At 52.7% G+C, this 22,518-nt stretch overlaps 5 protein-coding genes across 5 annotated transcripts; 1 reads left to right on the forward strand and 4 right to left on the reverse strand.

The window, feature by feature from the left end:
* Positions 1-27: 27 nt before the first annotated feature.
* Positions 28-3,651, forward strand: BBA_06241 (uncharacterized protein; the record flags this gene model as incomplete). The annotated part of the gene is made up of 2 exons (XM_008601338.1): positions 28-274; positions 335-3,651. 2 exons carry the CDS (start codon positions 28-30, stop codon positions 3,649-3,651), a joined length of 3,564 nt encoding a protein of 1,187 aa, XP_008599560.1.
* A 693-nt stretch (positions 3,652-4,344) lies between these two features.
* BBA_06242 (FMC1 protein family) lies at positions 4,345-4,683 on the reverse strand (the record flags this gene model as incomplete). The annotated part of the gene is made up of 1 exon (XM_008601339.1): positions 4,345-4,683. One exon carries the CDS (start codon positions 4,681-4,683, stop codon positions 4,345-4,347), a length of 339 nt encoding a protein of 112 aa, XP_008599561.1.
* Positions 4,684-5,109: 426 nt separating this feature from the next.
* Positions 5,110-8,076, reverse strand: BBA_06243 (3',5'-bisphosphate nucleotidase; the record flags this gene model as incomplete). The annotated part of the gene is made up of 7 exons (XM_008601340.1): positions 5,110-6,504; positions 6,602-6,647; positions 6,760-6,838; positions 6,887-6,952; positions 7,212-7,490; positions 7,565-7,678; positions 7,791-8,076. 7 exons carry the CDS (start codon positions 8,074-8,076, stop codon positions 5,110-5,112), a joined length of 2,265 nt encoding a protein of 754 aa, XP_008599562.1.
* Positions 8,077-8,497: 421 nt separating this feature from the next.
* Positions 8,498-10,231, reverse strand: BBA_06244 (beta tubulin; the record flags this gene model as incomplete). Its single annotated transcript, XM_008601341.1, has 5 exons — positions 8,498-8,897; positions 8,950-9,740; positions 9,806-9,928; positions 10,002-10,025; positions 10,220-10,231. The coding sequence occupies 5 exons, from the start codon at positions 10,229-10,231 to the stop codon at positions 8,498-8,500; spliced, it is 1,350 nt and encodes a 449-aa protein (XP_008599563.1).
* An 808-nt stretch (positions 10,232-11,039) lies between these two features.
* On the reverse strand, positions 11,040-13,353 carry BBA_06245 (ABC transporter; the record flags this gene model as incomplete). The annotated part of the gene is made up of 2 exons (XM_008601342.1): positions 11,040-12,506; positions 12,562-13,353. The coding sequence occupies 2 exons, from the start codon at positions 13,351-13,353 to the stop codon at positions 11,040-11,042; spliced, it is 2,259 nt and encodes a 752-aa protein (XP_008599564.1).
* Positions 13,354-22,518: the final 9,165 nt, after the last annotated feature.

Genomic DNA, 22,518 nt, shown 5'->3' on the forward strand with positions numbered 1-22,518 from the left:
GCTACGCGCGACCGGGCCCCCTCTAGAATGGCCTCTCCCCGCGACCCAGCCCGCCTGCGGCAGGGCCTCAACCCGTTGACCACCTCTGCTCTTGGGTCTTTCGCCGGCCACCAGCACGGCACGCCTATATCTGCCATCTCCATGGCCTCAACGCACATTCTGTCGGCACACACTCCTGCGAGTGCTCTTCAGCCGTATAATCCCCAGGAGTGGGTGCCGCCGGGTGCGCCGCCAATGCCAGAAAGACAGGCTCAGTACGGCGCCGAGGCGCAAGGTGAGCTTCTTACCTCTACTCTCAGCTTGCTTTTACGAATCATTTATTAACCTCGCATAGCTTCAGCGCCGCCGCCTCCTCCTCCATATAGCCCGCCAAGGAGTCGACAGCAGCGCCCTGTCAGTACAGCCTTTGAGCACGTACTAGGCCCCATGTCCACGCCGTCGCCGAGAATAACGTCCAACTTGGCTCTGCACCATGCTTCGCCTGAACCCATAGCAAACCCCTCATTTCCACCTCCTCCGGGTGCAGGAGGTCGGGGGGGTTCTCGTGACCGCAGATTTGGCCTACCTTCCCTCGTTCGACGAAAAGAGCCGGAGCAACTACAGGCCAGTCCGCCAGATGTGCGCCCCTCTGCTCACGCTCGACGAAGCATGGGGCCCGCAAGCTTCTTTGCTCCTGAGCCTCAGCGTCCGATTGCCGGCCCGTCTTCAGAGGGAATACCTCCAGCAGCTCGAAGAGCCGCATCAACTGGCGCTATCGATACGCCGACAACTAACCGTTCGCGCTCGACGTCGCAAACAAGGTGGGCGCCCGGCATGCCGCTGCCGCCTCCGCCTCCAGGACCGCCGCCCTCAGGATCTCGTTCGCAAAGTGTTCAAAGTGTAGACCGGAATGCAGTGCCGATCATTTCTCCGCCAACGCGACGACCACCGCCCAGTGGTATCACCTCCCTTGGCCCCGTTCCGCCCACACCTGCTGATTGGGTTGATACCGATGTTCAGGATGCACCCGCTCAGCCGGAAAGTCGTAGATCTCCCGGCCTGTCCATAGACACCGAGGTCGCCAGACACTCTAATCAAGTGACAGAAGCCTTGGGCTCAGCATCCAGTACGGGCAGTCTTAGCCGGACTGGGGCCGTCCGCCATGATAAAACGATTCTACAGCGCCGAAGCGAAAGTCGGCATGCTACGCATGGGTCTATTGACGCGGTTGCTCAGACCCATAATGTTTCCGATATCGTGGTCCCTAGCACGGCAAACGGGCTCAACAAACGACTAATCGTGGCGAAATCTACTCCCCGCAGCGCGGGTCGTCTAGAGCCTCCGCGTTCGGGCGACTCTATAGCACTGAATGATTCTCGAAACTCTACCCCTCGTGGCCCTGGTTCTGCTCAACTTCCTGGATTCGAGACAGCTACGCCTCCATTTTCGCCTTATTACAAGAAATCTAGCCCTTCCTCCGGCCTCGCATCGGCCCCGAAAGCGCTGCCAACTCCACCGCCAAATCAAAGGTCTGGCTCTGCTTCTTATCCAAGAGACTCATCCAGACCACCGCCCTCCGCCGGTACTACCACTTCCAAACAAGCAATAACGCTGCAGACCGCAGATCAGTTTGCCGCCAACACGATTGAGCGTTTTCGGTCTTTTGCAGCCCAGGAAACAGCCGCTGCCTCTGACGCCGATCGAGTACGATTGTTCGCCGACTTTATCGTAAACGAGTCTAGGATTAGAAGGGAACGATATGCTAATGCAATTGGGGAAATGGGGTCGGAAATTTTCGATCTCACCAGAGACCTATTCCGCCCCATGACGAATTCTCGGCGAGCCTCTGCTACTTCGCAAGACTGGACACCTAGCTCAGCTGGCCCCAGCCGCTCGCAACTGGAGTCGAGTGGCATGAGCTCAACGAGCGATGGCGTATCTACTTCAGCTCCTACGTCAGCAGGTATCTCTCATTCGCCGACAGCAAGCGCGACAGGCCAAAACTACGGAGGCACCGGTTACATGCCGTCTCTTTCGCCAATTCTGAGTATGAGTGTCAGCGATAATCCCGAGAATAGCTCTCGTGGTAGACCACCCAGTCGCTGGTGGGAGACGGATTCAAACGGAGATCCTGCCCGAGGATGGGAAAGGTCGAAAAGAGAGTCTAAATACATGGGCGTTTCCAAAGAACATTGGGTTGATGAAGGCGCCGAGCTTGCAGGAGCAGGGGAAGGATCATCTTCTCAGTACCCTGCTGAAAAGACTGGGTGGCATGACCACGACGAACCCAGCTGGACACCGCAGCCAGAACAGTTTTCGACCATTTCGACTGAATCAACATGCTCTCCGGCTACAAAGACCGAGGGCCTTGATGTGTCTCGTTTGGTTACGATGCCACCGCCCTACCCACGCCATCATCCCGCCGTGAACAACAACCACCCCGAGCTTACAGAGACCAGAATAGCGGTGCGCGGCTTGAGTGAACTCAATGAGATGGACAGTACGAAAGAGAAGTTCGCACTGGCGAGCTCAAAGCGACGTGAAGATTTTGCAAAGGCTACGGCCGAACGTCGCAGAGCTTTGAGGGAGAACCTGCAAAAGGAAACAGCTGCTGGCAACATTGGATATGCAGACGCTGCTGCCATCGAGTCTGACTCGGAAGCCCAGGAAAGAGACAAGGCCAAGGAATTGGAAAAGACGGAATACGAGCACTTTCAAAATGGCGTCATTGTGCCATTGAACGAGCTGCTTAGTGTGCGTATAGCCAAGGCCACGGAGCTTTTTGACAAATTGGCCAGCCAGCTATTTGACAGTGGTCAGAATGACGCCGACATGCCTCAAGAAGAAGGCGACGACCGGCCGGAGCTCCTTGAGAAGCTGACTCTTCTCAAGTGGGTTTTCGAGACGCGCGAGTTTCTACACAGAACCATCTTCGACCTCTTGACAGACCGCAACGCCCGATATCGCGACGTCGTTATTACGCCGTATCGACTGTCTGGCAATACAGAGAAACTAAAATCTGCCGAAGAGTTTTTTGCTGCTGACGCCTCCAATCGTGAGCATGCCTACGCAAACGAAGTCCTCAACCGCGCTCGCGAGTTTCGCTCCGTCGTTGACTCGGCCGTGCAGCGCGGCGTTGCGCTGCAATTGTCTGCTTTCTGGGACATTGCACCCCCTCTGCATGGTCTGATAGACAGCATCCCAGCCAATTTGGACGGGTTTGAGATTCAGGTTCCGGCGACCGAATTCGACGAGAACCCGGCCTACATCGACCACCCGCTGCAGTACCTCTTTAGTCTGCTCCTTCACGCCGAAAAGAGCACGTATCAATTCATCGAATCGCACACCAACCTGCTCTGCCTTTTGCACGAAGTCAAGGAAGCCGTCGTCAATGGCAAAGGGCGCGTGCTAGAGACGCAGGTGCAAGAAGCTGACGGCACGCCCATCCCGCCAGAGACGCGGCTGGCTCGCGCGCAAAAGATGCGCCAAGACGAGGGGCGTCGGCTTACAGAGGATCTGCAGGAAAAGGTGCGCGAGGTGCAGGAGCAGTGGAAGAGCGCGCTGGGCGAGGAGCTCAAGAACGTCAAGGAGCGCACGCGCGCGTGGCTGCTGGAGACGGGCGGCTGGGATGAGACGCTCGAAGAGGGCGAGTTTGTTGCGCGGGAAGAATGAAGCTCCATTACTATACATGCATACATGCACACGGGTGTGCATTTTTGATACATGTCGATACCCCCAAGGAGCTTGAAAAAAATCTCAAGATTGATATTTACGGCCGGATTTATATACAAACTGATACATCAGTTCCACAGCGCGCAATCGAATAATAATTAGTAAACGAAGAAGAAAAAAATATGGACCGATACATGACTCCTCGAACAATTTTGTGCACCAGCTTCTCACACCTATCCTGTATCGTATGTATTTGTCTAGTTTCTTTAAGCTCAAAGCACCATGGCAAGCAACTCCCAAACAGAGAAGCAAGCACACCGGGCTCCATGTTTACAAAGGGAGTTGGCCAATAAGCGATGCAAACGGGTATTGTATTCGACAGACAGCCTTGCCAGTTAGTGTATAGTACAGTAGCAACATGTTGTTGCTTTGGATAACTATTGTACATTGTGTTTATCCTCTCTTCAGCTTCCATTCGTGCCCGTTGCGCCCTTTACGTCCTCGGCTCGCAAAGCATCGGGCATTTTAGTCCCGAGCCGTTTGGTTTCGGTAGCTCTCAAAACTCGGGGACTTTAAATCCATATGCGTGTGTGTATGTGTGTGTATGTGATTATTATTGGTCGTCGTCGTATCGGCATTGGAAACAACCTCCCCAAGCCCGGCTTCTTTTTTTTTCCTCCTTCTTCCCCCCTTTCATAGCCTCCCCTTGACCAAGACCGGCAGGTCCATGCCTACCCTCCTGGCCGTCAGGCGCACGCGCTCCGTCTCGTCCATGCCCATGCCCGGGTTGTAGCGCTCCAGCAGCGTCGCGTACGTGCGCTGCGCGCGCAGGTACGCCACCAGCTCGGCGGCCACCGCTGGCGAGTGCACGGCGGCGGCGCTTTCATCACCACCACCACCAGAAGACGAAGAAAAGGTGCTGCGCAGCTGTGCATGCAGAGGGCTGCGCGGCGCGGCGAGGATCGGTCGCGGGGGCAGTTCTCGAAGGATGGCGCGGTAGAGGGAGCGCAAGTGCGCGGGAGAAGACGTCATGGTTGAAAGACGGAGCGGTTTCGACCGTATGTGTGAGAGAGAGAGAGAGGAAGAGAGAGAGATTGTGTGCGGGTGTCGATGGCGACAAGGGTGGTGGTGGAAAAGGTCGACAAGTTTGTCCGGTAATTGGGGCGCCTCTGGAAATTTTATCCACACCACCCAGCACAGCACGCCTATAAGTTCATGTCCAACTTGGCCACATATAGAGATTTTCTATTAGTTTGGCAACAGAAAGCTCACGTTGATTCTTGTTTCAAGGTTTTTTTTTTTCTGCTTTCATTTATTCGTTATATAGTGATTTTCTCCTCAAGATAGCTAGTCTATGAAAAAAAATGGCCTTTACATGCCAAGATGCATGTCGCTATCTTGTTTTAACTTCGTCCCGTTTCATTACAATCTCTCGACGTTTTTACCTTCTACATCAGCTCAAGCTTTGATTTTGAGAACCTCCTGCACAGCCGCCAGGACCTTGCCGTGCACCGGCGCAGGCGCCGCCACCACGCCCTTGTTATTGGCCAGCGTGCGTCCGGCGCCAAAGTCGAGGCGCTTGCCGTAAATGTCCGTGACCTGGCCGCCCGACTCGCGGACAATCAAGTCGCCGGCGGCGTGGTCCCAAATCTTTTCCTGGTAGGTCGCCTTGACCGGCAGGCGCAGGTAAATGTCGCCGGCGCCGCGGGCAATGGAGCCGTACTTGGCCTGCGAGTCCATGCGCACGCTGGGCTCGGTGATGCCGAGCGTCTCGGAAATCTTGGCCTGGTCGCCGTGGGCCGAGTGCGCGGCCTCGACGCTCTCGCAAAACGTGGCGGTGGCGAGGTCCGTGAGGGCGCGCATGCCAATGGCCTTGGAGCCGGCGAGCGCGCCGGCCGTCAGGGCGCGGCTGTGGGCGCCGTGGTGCTGCACGGCGGCGAGCAGCACGCCGTGGCCCTCGGTGTCGGTCTGGTTGGCGCCGCTGTCAGCTGTGAGGCGCGCGGCGTCGTCGACGGGCAGGTTCGGGCAGCCCAGCACGCCGACCTTGACGTCGCCGTCGACCATGAGCCCGAGGCACACGGCGTACTGGCCACCGCGGAGGAAGCCCTTGGTGCCGTCAATCGGGTCAATCGTCCAGATGCGGCCCGCGCGGCCACCCGCGCTGTTGCCCTTGTCAATCAGATCGAGCATGGACTCGACGCTGGCAATAGGCCCGCCGAGCAGCCTCTCGGCGTCGGCGTCGGCGAGCGCCGTCGAGCGGACGAGCTCCCAGATGGTGTCGCGGAGCGCGGCGTCCTCGCGCAGCTGCGCGGCCTCTTCCTCGGCGACAATGGCGTCGTCGGGGAAGTTGTGCTGCAGCGCGGCGATGATGAGCGCCTGCGCGCCAAAGTCGCCAATCGTGACGGGCGACTTGTCGTTCTTGTCGACGGTGCCCTTGGCCTTTTCGTGAAAGACACGCTTGGTGAGGATGGCGGCGCGCTGCACGGCCAGCTCCGCGACCTGCAGCTCGCGCTCGTATCTAGGCGAGACAACCATGGTGGCCAAGGATGAGGACGACGCCCGGTGGAGGAGGTGGCTGGTGAGCTGGGCAAGTCGTCCGCGCGCGGATGAAATGAGGGAAGCTATGGCGGCGGCGGCGGGGATCGGCGACAACGGCGGTGTTGTCGGGGCGTCGCTGGGGCTGCTGATGAAGCTCGACAGAGGCGATGGGGAGCTCCTCAAAAATAAGACGATAGCGAAGATAGCAAATGCGACGGCGATGAGGAACGGGGAGCGGGTGAGGTAAGAGACCCAGGAATCGCGGGGCTCTCGACGATGTGCGGGACGAGCAGGCATACACTCTTTGCGGTGTATCTGGGAAAAAACAGGTAGGGTTAATATGGATTTCACTTGTTGCTGTAGTGCAACGGACCATCGGCCGACGGGTCCGTAACAGATAGTCTTAACGTACAAAAATTGCGCAAGATGAATGGTTCTTGCGTGGCGTTGTGACGGATCTGTACACAGCGGCGGGCTTGATTCAACGCTGGAGCTACTGCGCGATGGTGTGCTTTGAGTAGTGGGGTTTGCTGGTAAGCCAATAACTTAACTTAAAGTTACCTAACTAACATTCGAGTCTCAATCAGTTCCACGTCGGGGTCAGCCAAAGCCACTGGATGCCGAATCTCAATGGTTTCGTATTTCAATGCTTCAATCAATCATACGTCATAGAACAATGCTCAGCCGTAACACACACCTACCTCAAGCACTTGCATGCTGCACCAGTCGCGGCGAGCCATCCCGTACAGTAGAAACTTTGTATCTATGCATCCATGTTAACGCTACAACAGAATATATATAGTACAGTAAACGGAGCAACCGTTTCTTCTTTTCCCTAATCATCACCTTTGACCTCCTCAGCCAGCGTATAAACAATACGCAAAAGGCACCCACACACCACGACCAAATGCCCTCTCCCGCAGCGATTCTCCTCTATTTTATCTTCTTCTGCTTCAGCTTTATCGTCTGGTCGTTGACAAAGACACCCTTGCCCTTGTACGGCTCCGGAGGGCGCCACTTACGGACTCTGCCAGCAAACGACATGAGCACCTCGCGCTCCGCGCCCTCGAGCAGGATCCTCGTCGGCGCCGGCGTCGTCACCGTGACGCCCTTGGGAATGCCTTCTTCCACAGGATGCGTGAAGCCGAGCTTCAAGCACAAAAACTTTTGTCCAGGGTACTCGGCCTTGTTCGCGCGTTGCTCCACGGTCGCTCGGTAACCGACTCCGACGAGTCGCAGGATCGCGGTGTGGCCTTCGGAGACGCCCATGATGTGATTGTTGAGGTACGCCCAGGTGGTGCCTAGACCGCGTTAGCACTCCCAGTCCAAAAGTCCAAAGACGATGTAGCCTTTCTGTTCGGTAAAGAAAACTCACCCCACATCTCTTTTTGTTGCGAAATGTTGGCGTCGTCAACCGACAGCATAACCATGCTGTCCTCGAGATTCTGCTCCATTTGTACAAAGCTGGGCACGTCCATCTTTAATTCTCCTATTCAGAAATCCTCCGTCAGCCAATTTAATTCCTGTCTCTTGTCACACCTCGTTGTGCCCACGGGGGACGGCACGTAGTTATCCTCCTCGGCAATAGGGCGTGCACTAACCCAGAGGTCCCTTGATCTTTATCGTCTTCACGACCTTGGGCTTATATGAGGTCATATTGTTGACCATTCTTGGCTCGCCTATGATCAATTCCACGCCCGGGGGTATAGAAATGGGCGTGCGGCCGAGCTTCGAGGGTCGTGGCCCAGTTGTCGAAAACTGTCGCGCGACTGTGGCCGCAGCAGTCGATTGCCACGCCGGTACCAGGAAACCGGGCAGCGAGGTGACTGGGGACAATGCCACGCGCATTGCTGGCCCCAGCGCCGCCTTTTTCGCCGGCGTAAACATTGCTGTCATTGAATTGTCTGCTGTCGCAAACTCCGTCCTGCCTCTCCTATGGTCATGCAAAGCGCTGTGACTAGCAGCGCCTCGACTTTTTCGGCTGCTTATTCATCGCGTCACGTGTAACCAGAGGCTGGCCTGAACAACACTAGCCAACTGCGCCAACCGCTTACATCGGACTCTGCAGTACGCATCATTACGAGATTTGATTCATGGTCTTATACTCGAATGGATGATTAAATGGTACTATGGTACTCGTATTTTAGACTGGTTGTGTACAATTGCTACATGCATTGTACGCAGAGTCGAGGATATCTAAACCCCTGACGAATAATTACTTCCACTGCCTCGAAGTGAATAGACAAGGGGGCGATATTCTCTCCTTCTGGTTGAGAAACGCCCTTGGCCAGATTTCAAGTTTAGAAATTTACAAAGGCTCCTCGCCCTCGACAGGGAGCTCCTCCTCGTATTCCTCTTCCTCATCATCAATGCCAGCGTCCTGGTACTGCTGGTATTCGGAGATAAGATCGTTCATGTTGGACTCAGCCTCAGTGAACTCCATCTCGTCCATACCTTCACCAGTGTACCAATGAAGGAAAGCCTTGCGACGGAACATGGCGGAGAACTGCTCACCGACACGCTTAAAGAGATCCTGGATAGAGGTCGAGTTACCAATGAAGGTAGACGACATCTTAAGTCCGCGGGGGGGGACGGCACAGAGAGCGTTCTGGATGTTGTTGGGGATCCACTCGACGAAGTAGCTGGAGTTCTTGGTCTGCACATTACGCATCTGGTCCTCAACCTCCTTCATGGCAACCTTACCACGGCTCAAGGGTTGTTAGTTAATGCGTCAATCAGTACATGTTTGGATCAACTTACAAAATGGCAGAGCAGGTCAGATAGCGACCGTTGCGGAAGTCAGAAGCAGCCATCATGTTCTTAGGGTCGAACATCTGCTGAGTGAGCTCAGGAACAGAGACGGCGCGGAAGGAGTGGGCACCACGGCTCGTCAGCGGAGCAAAGCCGACCATGAAAAAGTGAAGACGAGGGAAAGGAACCATGTTGACGGCGAGCTTGCGAAGATCAGAGTTAAGCTGACCAGGGAAACGCAGGCAGGTGGTGATGCCGGACATGACGACGGAAACGAGGTGGTTCAGGTCACCGTACGAAGGATTGGATAGCTTCAGGGTACGCATGCAGATATCGTACAGAGCCTGGTTGTCGATACAGAAGGTCTCGTCAGAGTTCTCAACGAGCTGGTGAACGGAGAGAGTAGCGTTGTAGGGCTCGACAACGGTGTCGGAGTTGCCGGGAGAGGGAACCACGGAAAAGGTGGCCATCATGCGGTCGGGAAACTCTTCGCGGATCTTGGAGATGAGCAGAGTACCCATACCAGCACCAGTACCACCACCGAGAGAGTGGGTGATCTGGAAACCCTGGAGGCAGTCGCAGCCTTCGGCCTCACGACGAACAACGTCGAGGACCTGGTCAACGAGCTCGGCACCCTCAGTGTAATGACCCTTGGCCCAGTTGTTGCCGGCACCGGACTGACCGAAAACGAAGTTGTCGGGACGGAAGAGCTGACCGAAGGGACCGGCACGGACAGCATCCATGGTACCGGGCTCAAGATCGACGAGGACGGCGCGAGGGACATACTTGTTGCCGGAGGCCTATGGAAAATCGCGGTCAGTATCCACAACGAAATCAAGCAACGCGTTGGGAGGGCACAACAAACCTCGTTGAAGTAGACATTCATGCGCTCGAGCTGAAGCTCAGAAGTGCCATTGTAAACACCGCTGGAGTCGAGGCCGTGCTCGCCAGAGATGGTCTGCCAGAAAGCAGCACCGATTTGGTTACCCTATCGAAAACAAACACTGTCAGGACCGATACCGCTAATTTTGCCTTCGGGTTGGGCGTCGGAAGCTACTCACGCACTGGCCGGTCTGGAGGTGAACCTATAAATGACAAAAAAGAAACTCGTTAGCAACAAATTTTGACATACTGAGCTCTTCGGACCCATTTCAGACTCGACAATCCTGGCGTTTGTGCTGGCCGAGTGTACGGCGGGGTACCACTCAGGGGCTGCTCAAGCTCACAGAGACGCGTCGAGGAGGGGTCAACAAGAGCAATGGCGTGAAGAGGAACTCACAATCTCACGCATGATGGCGACTTGAAATGTCGAAAGAAGCTAAAAAAGGGTTGATGGAGGATGCAAGAGCTAAACGGGTATCAAGAGACCGGGCAAGGCTTCAAGATATGTGGATGCGCGAGAGAGAGTAGGACAGGGAGGAGCTGGGCGGTGTTGATTTTTTGCTGCGAGGGGTGGAAATTGGTTCACCGCTACGATCCCCAGGGAAGGTGCAATTCAGTGCAGTCAGGGACCCCAGTGATCACTGGCCACTCATGGCCTGTTTACACCTAGCCAACGCCTTTCCCTAACGGGCTAGGCTAATCTCAACAGGACAGTTTGTTGTGCTGCAATTCAATAACGGCTCTGAGAAAATTCTAGGTGATAAAATGCATATTTTATTAGAGTATGCATTTTCATCTTCCAGTGGACTCCAATTCAAGTTCATCAGTTCATTGACAGAAATATTGCTGATTTCGGATTTCCTTCTCCCTCAACCATCCTGCAAGCTGCCCCAGCACCACTGGAGATTGACCGGCGGGGCTCACTTCCGAGATGAAATCCGCCCCACTCCGTTGCACCTCTCGACTTGTTATCAGGCAACGAGAACCTCAGGCAGGAGCTTGATGAGAGTCGTACTCTGTTCCCGTCGACTCTATAGATATTCGTATCATCAATCGCCTACCATTGTCTGACGAGAAAAGCAAAATGTAATGGCATATACAAAGTACAAAATACTAGAATTGGCTCTATTTTAGATGATAAACATATCTACTACATCATGGTAATCATGCCCCATATGACGCCTCTAAATGCATACGTTGTCTGCTTGCCTGCCACATCAGTGCTGCTTCACAACTCCAGCGGCATCAGCCTGAGATGCAATCCTCTTCTTGTACTGGTTCACGTCGCCGTCAAACTTCTCTACCGTGCCGCCATCGCACACCCATAGCGACGTGCACACCATTTGCAGCATCGTCACGTCGTGGGAAACCATGAGTACACCACCCTGGAATGCAGTGAGCGCCTCGGCCAGTGCGTCCATGGCCTCGATATCAAGATGATTGGAAGGCTCGTCAAGAACGAGGATGTGCGGGTTCGTGAGAGCCAGGCATGCAAACGCCACTCTCGACTTTTGACCTCCGGAAAGCTGGGCCATCTTCTGCAGACCAGTCGTGCCAGTGATACCAAACGCACCGAGCTGGCGGCGGTATTCCTCGTCCGACTTCCCAGGGTAGGTCTTCGCCATGAAGGACACGGCGCTGACCGTGAGGTCCAGAGCGTCGATGTGATGCTGCGCGAAAAACCCAATGCGTAGACGCGAGTTGGCCGAGATGATACCACTCAGCGCTTGCAGCTTACCGATGAGCAATTTCAGGACAGTTGTCTTACCAGCACCGTTGGGTCCAACGATACCGATACGGGAGTCAAGCTGAACGTCTAGGTCCACGTTACGTAGCAGAATGTGATCTTTAGAGTAGCCGAAAGTGACTTCGGACATTTGAATAATGGGTGGCGACAGCTTCTCCACATCGGGAAAGACAAACTTGACATTGTATTCGGCCTCCGGCGCCTCCAGAACGGGGAGCTTTTCAAGCTTCTTGATACGAGACTGCGCCTCAGATGACTTGGCGGCGTTGTATCGAAACTTGTCGATGAAAGCCTGCAGATGCGCACGGTACGCCATCTGGTTCTCGTACTCTTTCTTGGCAATTTTCTTGCGCTCTTCTCGGGTGGCGTAAAAGGAGTCAAAGTTGGCTCCTCTGTAGTAGTCAAGACGCTCAGAGTGTTGATGGATAATGTCGGTGGCGACCTCGTTGAGGAACGCTCTGTCGTGAGAGACGACGAGGACTGTGCTGGGGTAGCCTTGAAGGTATTCGGAAAGGAAGGTAATAGAGGGGACGTCCAACATGTTGGACGGTTCGTCGAGTAGTAGGAGGTCAGGCTCGCAGAACAAGGCTCGCGCGAGAGCCAGACGCATACGCCAACCACCAGAAAAGGTCTTTGTGGCAAACTGTTGGCGCTCGGGGGAGAAGCCGAGACCAGCAAGAATACTGGCAGCGCGAGACTCGGCCTTGTCAGATTCCATTTCGGCAAGTTTGCCTTGTACGTCACCGAGCTTTGTGTCCATGGTCTCCTTTTCGAGATCCAGCTTGGCAGCGTCTGCCGACGTATCGGCAAGAGGCGCACGCTTGACTTCTAGCTCAGCCAGCGCAGCTGTGAGTTCTTCTTGTTCTCTCATCAACACCTTGCGCCAAACATCGGCATCAAGGACGGCTTGTATAGCGGAGGTATCGTCTCCGGTAAGCTGTTGCGTTGTTAGATTGGATTCTGCTTGGCACGGATGATCGTTTTGTACATACTTCTTGTTCGACGTGGAGAATAGAGATGTGTGTGGGAATGGCAACTTCACGCCTTGACAAGGCACGCAGAAGTGTGGATTTACCCACACCGTTATTACCAACCAATCCATAACGATGGCCGTAAGCAAGTGTGAGTGTGGTCTCGGTAAGGATGCGCTGGGCTCCAATCGAGACGTCGATGTTGTCGAGCTTGATGTCCTTGGTCTTGTTGGCGCCGGCGTTGCCAATCTGGAGCGGGTTGACGGCCATGTAGAACTCCTCGTACGACTGGGCGTCGTCGATCTGGTCGAGCAGCTTGGATGCCTCGTATTCAACGTTCTTGTACTGCTTCTTCTGCTGCTTGACAGCAATCTTGCGCTCGGCCTTTTCGAGCTTCTTGCGATCGACTTTGGACTCGACTTTGCGGGCGTTGGCGGACTCGAGATCGACGCCACCACTGGCGACGGCCAACGTAGACGACATGTTGCGCTGCGTGCTGACCTGAATGGTCTGGTCCAGGCGACGAATGGCCAGCGGCCCGTGGCGTTCGCCGCCGTTGGCTACGGCATACTTTTCGACCCATTTCTCAACGAGCGCCTTGATCTTGTCCTGCAGGTTATTGTCGGATTGATCAGACGCCGAGATCAGCAGCTCGGTGACGGTGTGTGCGGCTTCGGCAAGCGGCGACACGACTTCTGCGCCTTCGCCACTCTCGTCGGACCACGCCAAAGAGGCATGGTTCAAGTAGCCCACCGAGTACTCCGAGATCACGGGGTCAATGTTGGGAATGGCGGCCTTAATCTCGGCCTCCATTGTGTACGAATAGTACGTATCAAACGGTTCGAGCGGTTCGAGCGGTTCGAGCCTTTCTCCCTGCTTTGGCTTGTCGGATTATGGGTAATCGAGCTGATGGCAATGTGACGCACCAATTTTGAAGCGATTTACAGTTGTGGGCCATCACCACTATTACGGTACAGAAGAAAGTCACCCCGCCAAAGCCGCCCCACCACGAGATTGTCAATCACCAGCGCGAACCAGGCTGGTAAGTAACAATAGAGAAAGAAAGGTATAGTAGGTATCGATAGTCTCGATCCGAAGAGACAGCGCGGGAGTGCGCGTGTTGTTAAATGCGGCCAGTACCTACTCTTCGCGCACCGAAAATGCAGCTACTCGCCTTGCAAGTGCAGTGTAAGGAGCGAGGCACCACACAAGTGCGTCGGTGCTTTCGCAAAGAAACATGAACATCGTGCTATGATCCGCCAAACTTTGACGATCCTCTTGGTCATCATTCTATCAGTTAACACACAGAATATTGATTCTCTAGCAGACCGAACACATCCCCAACCAATATGGATCTTGTCGAGCTTAATCCACACCCCTCACACGGATCAGTGAACAACGACACACAGAGGATCTTGCCGAATTCTTTTGCAGACATCCTTCCAACCGAATTGATTGAACACATTGCAGATTATCTCCCGTTTACTGCTATCTATCACCTTAGAATCTGCTGCAAACGTCTCGCGATAACCCTCAAAAGACATCTCTGCGCAGCAGCTCGGCTTGCATCAGACGAAGAGATTCTCGAGTGTCTCACCGCTTCTGTATTCAATATGGCAGATCAATGGGCTTATGGAGCGTGCCTTTGCCTACACAAATACCTCTACGCTGACATACCCCAACAATTCTTTGGTGAAGTCATGCGGCCATGTCCACGCCGTGCGTTCCCAGATCTTCATTTCAGCCCGTCCTGGTGTACCTACGAAGTGGACTACCATCACGTACAACTAGCCTTGAAACTTTGTCGCCTATCATTAACAATGGTGCAGTATCAATACCTTGAGCTGTTGTTGGCACCGTTCCACGCGTCTTTTTCCGAGCCACATATGGATGCCACATTCCACGTGACACCTCGTGTGTTCAGAGGCAGATATTTACGAAAGGCCATCTTGTTCTTTCGACCTCACGTTCCCGAACCATTTTACAGTCTTTTCGCAGAAGTGCAGGCTTGTGCGCACATGTCGAAAACTGTGCATTACGATACGGCGATGAGGTTATCAGGATTTGAGAAGGCATTTTAGGAAACGTGCAGAAACCAAACAACCACCATTATCCAATGTAAATTCTGTGCCACGGAAGTCGAACTCAGCGGTGCAAGAGGAAAACAACCTTGGCTACGCATAGTGACGTACCAGGATCTGGGGACAGAAGAGTCTGTACCTGGGAGGTTTTGGAAGGCGGCTGCCCGCGACAGAGATGTTAATGAAGTGGAACACCTTCTCCTTCATGGAGTACGGGGTCTTTCCTCGAATGTTCGACGTCTCTGGGGGGACGCGCGCCCGTCAGTTTACACGGAGTTTGCCCTTTGAGAAGCCCCTAGACCGTACGGAAGGAAGCACGCGTGATAGGTTGATCATGTGTCAGTCGTGGTTCAGGAGTGCTTTTGAACTTATAGAAACATCCGAGATGTTGTGAGGGCACATCAGCGAATACAGTTACGAGGTACGGCTGAGCGCGGTGACGACAGTATTCTTTCGCACTCGACATTATCAATTTCAGACTCGCGAGCACATATGCACTGACCTGCATCAGGCTGCACTTATACACGGGCTAAACTTCCTAGTCGTGATTCGGATAAGTACTAGTCGGAATTCGGGCCTCGACAGACTGCATTGATGGCAATTCTTTGAGAAGATGTTCGACGAAGATACATTGTCAGTCCGTGGTGGAATAAAGTCTGGCCGTACACGCATAGATGGGCAGCTTTTTTACGAAAACAGCGTTGTGATGCAGTGTTAATTTGATGCTTTCGACTTCCATAAGACGCCTCTTGGCCGCAGAAAGTGATCCAGTGCTGTTGTTATATGTTTACGCAGTAACCAGCCAGCACACTTGGCATTGTCGTAACTCGCAGTTTTAGAAATGGTATGTACAATTTTGGCACGTAATCTCAGCCGCACATCCTTTTCTAGAGGTTGCCTTGAGCCGCTACAGTCGATGGGGTATGTTTACTGGTGCGAATGATGAAGCGTCCGTCTATCCGAGGCCGTGATTCTCATCCGACTTGGTAGTGAAGGGCCGCCATTGCCTCGGTTATTTGGAGGCAAGGCGAGCCTCGCACTGCTCACGGGCCCTCTCTTTCTTTGGACTGCGATTTTGTTGTATCGGGGCGAAAGGTTGCAGTCACTTAGCTTAGGCGCTGCTACCAAGCAAGCGGGTGGCTTAAGAAAGCATGTTTGATACCCGTCCATCGTGAAAGCAATAAGACGTATAGAACCTGGGCCGAAATTTCGCATTACACCCGATAATTGTATCTCGAGGAAGCTATACTTGAGAGCACCATGTTCAAACTGCGAGAAATTTTCGGTGAGCAGCAACTACACTGTTCCGTCTGAAGAAGTGAGAATCTCTCTCTCACTGTGACTTTGCATAAGCTACCCTGCAACAACCTTTTCATGCGCATCCAGCCAAAGGGACCCGGCGAAATGGTTGCGCACCCCGACTCCCCGGGGGTCCGTCCGCATCAACCGAATTTGTTCAACCCGACAACACGGTTAGAAGAGCTCATCGTCGTCCCTATCCGGATGATTTACCTATCCGGGCGATTTACGGCGTTTTTAGTCCTGGCTGTGGGGGTGGCGTTGGCTCCTAAATGAAGCCACGAGGCAGAGTAATTAAAGAAGGCTCGTACGACATGTGGCGGTTCAAGCAGATTGATTCATGCCGCGCTCGACTTAAATGACTTCTTTAATTTTTTTTTTTTTTGCCATTGTGCGCACTTCTTTTTACGCATATCCGCTGCCATCGCTCGTTGGTCAGAAATTGTCCTGAGCGTCAACGGCCGTGAGCCAATCAACATGAGCGGGCCTTTTGGGGATCTTGGACGGGCCCAATGGAGGACGCGTTATAAAAACGCGATATGCGCGTCACGATCGCGTTTTCTATGTGGGGCGCCTGCGCTCGCGTCATCTAATAAGCTGCTGGCTTGGGGCCAGAAAATCTACGTTGAACAAGGTCCAGTCGCCGAGGGTTTTCAGGTGCTCTGGGTTCATTAACTATTCAATATCATCTGAACAAAAGTATGACAAATCCATGTGCCGAGAAAGAAACGACAATTCAGTTACTCTGATATATGTCTTGGCTAGCAAGAAATCCCCGCGGATGGTGCGATCCCGAGAGCTCGGGCGATGCGATCTCTCACAAAGAGAAGAGGCACATGTCTCTAGTTCTGATGCAACCTGGCGACTGGTAGCATCTGCAACCCTAGCTGTGGGCACGGACAGAGAGCAAGAAGGAAGCAGAACGAAGATTCTTGACGTCTACCAATTTGGTCTTGACCCCCGCTTCCCAAAAAGTGTTGTCAAGAAGCATACAATTACAGATTAGCAGAAACCAACTGGCCTAACCCACGCCAACATCCACAGCTTCGCTTGGCGACGGCCATTCTGCGATGAGCGGCATGGGTCTGCGAAAAATACAGTGCCGCCCCGTGCAGTATCCGGATTAGAGGCATATTCTTCGATTTTGATGGAGATTGCGGGGGTTTTCATTTCTCGTTTGAGTGGCGCTCTTCTTGCTATTCTCGTCCATCCATTCTTCCTCGTCTTCTCAGCTAGGCAGGGCAAGCAGAATCACACCACCGGGGCGTTTGCGAGAGTGGATTTTCGAGCAGCGCTAAAAAGCTCGCGAGCTTGCTTCCGCATGCCGAGTGGCTCGTGAAGCCTGTGGGAGACGCCGATCCAAAAAGGCGCAGCTGGAAGGATGGAGACTTTGCCCCGTGTTCTGGCACGTTTCGGAAAACCTGGCATAATAAACTTTCGGTGCTATTCCATCAACAAATGGGCGATACAGGGCTAGAACTTGCAAAGCGAAAAGGGCTTGGCACTACAACAACTGGGTTGCCAGGTTATCGGCCATTCGCGGCGGTTGTTTTTGAGCCATGGCTTCCCGAAGACATTTTATCATGTTGTCTCTTTCGGGGATAGTTTTCTATTGCTTGTCCGTCCCGTCGGCCGAACAAAGAAAGCTCCGCCAAAAGAGGTGGACCGGGACAAATGATAAAGATCAGTCGTGTGCTCACCTTGCGAGTAGACCGAAGAAGATGAGAATGGACTGAAAGTAATGGAATGTAGCCTGCACACGTGCTGCGTTTGTATGTACCAGTCGCCAAGGTCAACGAGTCTGCTACTTTGTAGGTTCGTATGGACCTTGATCCAGGCCAGACAGCCTTGTTTATGCGTATCCCAGAAACCTGGAATTTGGTTCCCCGTCTTTCGGGCTAACGATGCACAGTGTGTGAGAATGCATCATGCGTCTCCACGCTGGGCTTGTCACGTTTTGACATGTTTTTCATATCCTTGCCAATGCTGAGACTTTTCAGACGTCCATGCGTGAGACGAGATAAGACAGGCTATAGCAAGACTCGGATCTCTCTCTCAAGCTCTTGGGAACTGTTACGAGATGGTGAGCAAGGCCCTGGTGATGCTTCATAGAGCTCTCGGGTGGCTTGTCGTTTCACTCAAATATGCGCCATGAACTGATATTTGTAGGTACTAGTGTTTTGCTGTCAGTTTAGTGTGCAGACAGCTCGCGGCAGGTCAAGTTGGAATTGTTTCAGAAACCATAACAGGCAGTCGAGCTCTATGGACATGAGATGTGTGTCCCGCTGCGAGCTGGCCCGTGTGCCACACTACAGAGATTGCACTAGTTAGTTCAGCAAGCTAACAAGCAAAATGGTTTGGAAGTTCCATTCACGAGAAGCGGCTGGCGCTCAGAGGGGGGACTTTTACCGAAGTCGTGATTGTGAAAACGTACCATCAGAGGACACGGCCGAAGACTCTGGAAGAAGAGACAGACTCGGCCGCTGAAAAAAGATGTCAGCTGCCTAGGTGCATGCATGAGTGTTTCTTTGACAAGCAGCCCGTTCCACGTTTGCGCTGATGAAGGTGTCAGCTTCCTGTGTCGCCTCCCCCAGACGTCGCGCCCTGGGAAGGTGTGATGGCGGCTGCCTGCATGCAAGTCACTCTAGCTTGAGGCATGTTTGACCTTTTGTTCGCCTCGACTTTTGTCAGCGAGGGTCCATGTTGATGGCGGCCGAGGCTGCGGTGAGGTCCGAGGATAAATGCCGAAACCAGATACGGCTGTAGCCTTTAGGCAAGGCCGATTGAGACAGGACGAGGGTCTCGATCTGACGCCCGATGCGACCCCCTGAGACTTGTTGATGTTGATGTTGATGTTGTTGTCATGTCGGGGCCGGCAGATGACGTGGCAAACGGCCACCGGGGCTGTCTTTTGCGCTGTCAGTCCATTCTTATCTGCACTCGACATCGCATCATGGACTTTTAAACTGTAGTAAGCTGGTCTTTATAAGGATAGGCGCGCAACATCTTGTTTAGCTGTCAGCCTGTCGTTTTCTATCATTTAGCGTGTGGCGCCAAGTCGATGCATGTCTCGGACGAGTTTAAAAAATAGGATTATAATAAAAATAAAAGTAAAAATACAGAATAAAGGAATGCGCATCTTTCAAATGCAGTCGATGCTTTAAAATTTACGACGTATCTCTACGAATATGGTGGAATAGAGACCGACAAACGCGCGGGAAGTGCCAAAAAGGGCAGTTGAGCCTCTACTGTTTTTTACTGGCCGCCCGTATGCTGCAAGTTTAAATTACAGAGCAATCAAAAAAGAAGGAAAGTGGCCGACGCGCTGAAAGGGAGAAAAAAAAAAAACTAAACAACTAAAATTATGCAATGCACGAGGAGTCAGAACTTTGACTCAATGGCCCGAAGCCAGCCTGTGCACTTTTGCAGCTGGGCGTAGCGAATAGGCAAAGGGCGGGAGGAGGAGAGGGGAGCCCTTTGTGGCACATGGCAATTTGCGATGTCAGAAGAAGGGGGACAAAAGCCGGTGTGAGATGAAATACGTCAAAAAGAAGCAAGAAGAAATAATAAGAAGAGGAAAAGAAGACATAGTTCCAATGGAATGGCTCACGCGCAAGTTTGCACGACTCCATGTATACATGTACCGCTTACCGAGGAGAATTTTCCAAGTAAATATATACGCTGGTCTAGTTGTGTATTGCATGCATGTATTGGGTGCGTACGGGATGCCCCGGAAGGATCTGGCATAAGAGGTCGAATGACTGGCATATTTTGTTCTTGTTCGTACCTGCAAATGGCATTGGGCATGTTGGCAAGCCATGCATGACACAAGAACTGGGCCAAGAGTCCAACCAGGACTTGCAAAGCTGGATGCGCACAGGAGCACAAGGATCCGCCTGCAGGGCAGCAAAACCATTGGGCGCGCCGAGGCAAGTTCGAGGCAAGTCTTTGCTCAATTGAGACCAAGAATCCACATTGTATATTGAACAAGGGAAAATGGGGCCAAAAGAGGGCATTCCCATTAGGCGGGAGTGGAGGGGATCATTGGGAGAGGCGTCGTTGAGAAACATTGAGCGACAAGTGGTGCCACGGAGGCATTGAGGCTAATATTGCAGCGCCACCAGCGCTATTAGTTAGTTATAACATATGGCCATGTACGGAAGGTATGGCGGCGCCTGCTGGGGCCTCTCCTGGTTCTGTATGATTGAATCGTTGACGTTAGGCAGATCCATCTTGTATTAAAAGAAGTGGCCTGTTGCTTGAGGAAGAGGGGGCTTGGGGGCGAGATTCAGGAAGAACAGCCGAAAACCGGAGAATTGCAAAGATGGCATTTTGTTTCAATAACTGAACGACGAGTCATGAATTGTGGTGGCCGCTTGCACGAGACGAATACAGTAATTGACCCCATCTGGTCATCCGCTGATACACTGATAAGCAGGCAGATTGCAGTCATTACAGTCATTAAGATGAGGCGCTTCTTTTCTCGCACAGCACAGCCAGTGAGCAGTATGAAAAGGCTGACTGCATGGCGTTGAACGAACCCACAGAGCTGGAAAGGCAGAAAGACGGGCTTTTTTTTTCGATGCAAAAGAATGGGCTCGGGAACAAAAAACAAGGCAGACGTACTCGGTACAGGTTCCAAAAAAAGATAAACAGACTGGATAAGTTTAAGTTTCTAAATAGTCGAGGTGGCACTAACAAGACGGGATGACGGGACCTAGAAGAAGGCAGGAATGGCGGACGGTACGAAATTCTAAAACTGCTGATAGCTGGGCCGCTGGGCAGCAAGATGGCTAATTTGATTCATTGGTAAATTACCAAGGGGATGCAGACTGTATTGCGCGGGCGTTGAGACACAAGAGGTTGTCTGATGTTGTAGGTCGAGATGCAACGGGCTTTATTATTCGGCTAGGTACATGTAGGCAGGTCGGTATACCCGATGCATGTAAGGATGATTACAGCAATTTGCATAATACATTGCTTATATGTGTATTGATAGGAATATGTTACAGTGATGTTTATATTGGATTATCGTGATGGGCTAGAAATTGACCGGCGCACAGGGGCAACAGCTCAAGATGATGCTCAAGAAGGAGTTGTATGACAAGGCCAAGGATGGAGTGCGAGAAAGGCACGCAAGGGGCAGGACAAGACGGTCGACGGTCAACGGCCGATGGGCATGTAATTACGACTCGAAAAAAAAAAGAGCCTGTCTCTTTCTGACGAGCAGGGCATCTTTTGATCCCAGACTTTGTCTTGTTCGAGGCCGTTGCGCCGGGGGGAGGGTTGAGCGTGCATGGCGCTGGTCAGTGGACAGTACACAAGTACCCGGGTGAGGCTCCTTGCCTAGTTACAAAGAGGGAACTTAGGGAAGTTGGATGTGGGTAGTGTGGCTTGCAGCGTCGGATGCATAACCAAGAGGGTCAGTTGATGTGATGGTCTATTATTTTTGCTGGGTAAAATTAGTTGTGACCACTTATTAATCTGTACTTTGTTTTCCAAACACACATATCAGTACGCCCGGTAGGTGCAGAATAGGAAAGCCTGAACAGGCGCCCGCTAAATACTCCGTACTCCGTACAGAACTTGAGAACAAGGACGACAAAGACGGCCCCCCCCCCTTGTTCCCCCCACCTGAATGTTTGTTCATCAATTAGCAACTATCAGTATTCCGTTGGGCGGCGCAATAGAAAACACAACGCCACGGTGGACAGCATATTTTAGATGGCGGCGGCGGCGGCGGCTGTGGTACTGAGAAAGCTGTGCATTCTTTTGCTCATTCTTCTCGTCATTGTTTACTTTGATTAAAATGTTCTTTTGCATGTTGCATCATGATTTTTGAGCTAACGTCCGTCTTGTGCCTGTGCCGTCGGGCTAGTGCCTTTAGTTGCCGTCTGTTTATTATTTATTATTTACATGCATTGTTTTTTTTTCCCTGGCTTCCTTGCTTGGTCTTGCTTGGTCTTCCCCTCTCGCTCCCCCCCGACCACATGCCCCACGCTGGCTGCCTGCATCACCAATTCAATTCGTGCATGTTCAATCTCGTTTGTCCATTTGTCTCTGATCCGGGTTGGCATAAAATGGCATGTCTGTACTGTATGAATTACTCGCTCTAGGTTGACCTCAACTCTGGACATGTGCTTCCCTGCGAATCTAGCGCGTTCCGAGGTTGGCTTCTACATAGGTAGTCCCTGTTTACTGGATATTTTAAGTTTATTGCGTCTTAATTTCTAGGCATCAGATGTCAAGTCAATTACGATTGTACTGGGATAGCGCCCCGTGGATGAAGGGAGTAATAAGGCTGGTTGTGCGAGTTGCCAGGCTCCCAAACACAGTGCTGTCTGAGCCAGTGGGACCGCCCGGCTTCCCTGCAAGGTGAAGTTTTTCAGGGAAAGTCAGTAAAGTCAGTGAAGCAAGTGAAGCCAGTGAAGCCAGTGATAACCAGTCAAGTAGGTAAGTAAAGCCAGTGAAGCTGGTGAAAGTCAGTGAAGTGACCGAAGCCGGTGTTAGCCAGTGAAGCCAGTTGAAGCCAGTGAGAGCCAGTGAAAAGACGATAAAACGACTGTAAATAGACGGTAGAAAGACAGTAAATTACAGT

This window comes from Beauveria bassiana (genome assembly GCF_000280675.1).
Source record: "Beauveria bassiana ARSEF 2860 unplaced genomic scaffold BBA_S00018, whole genome shotgun sequence".
In the NCBI taxonomy this organism is placed as follows: Eukaryota; Fungi; Ascomycota; class Sordariomycetes; order Hypocreales; family Cordycipitaceae; genus Beauveria; species Beauveria bassiana.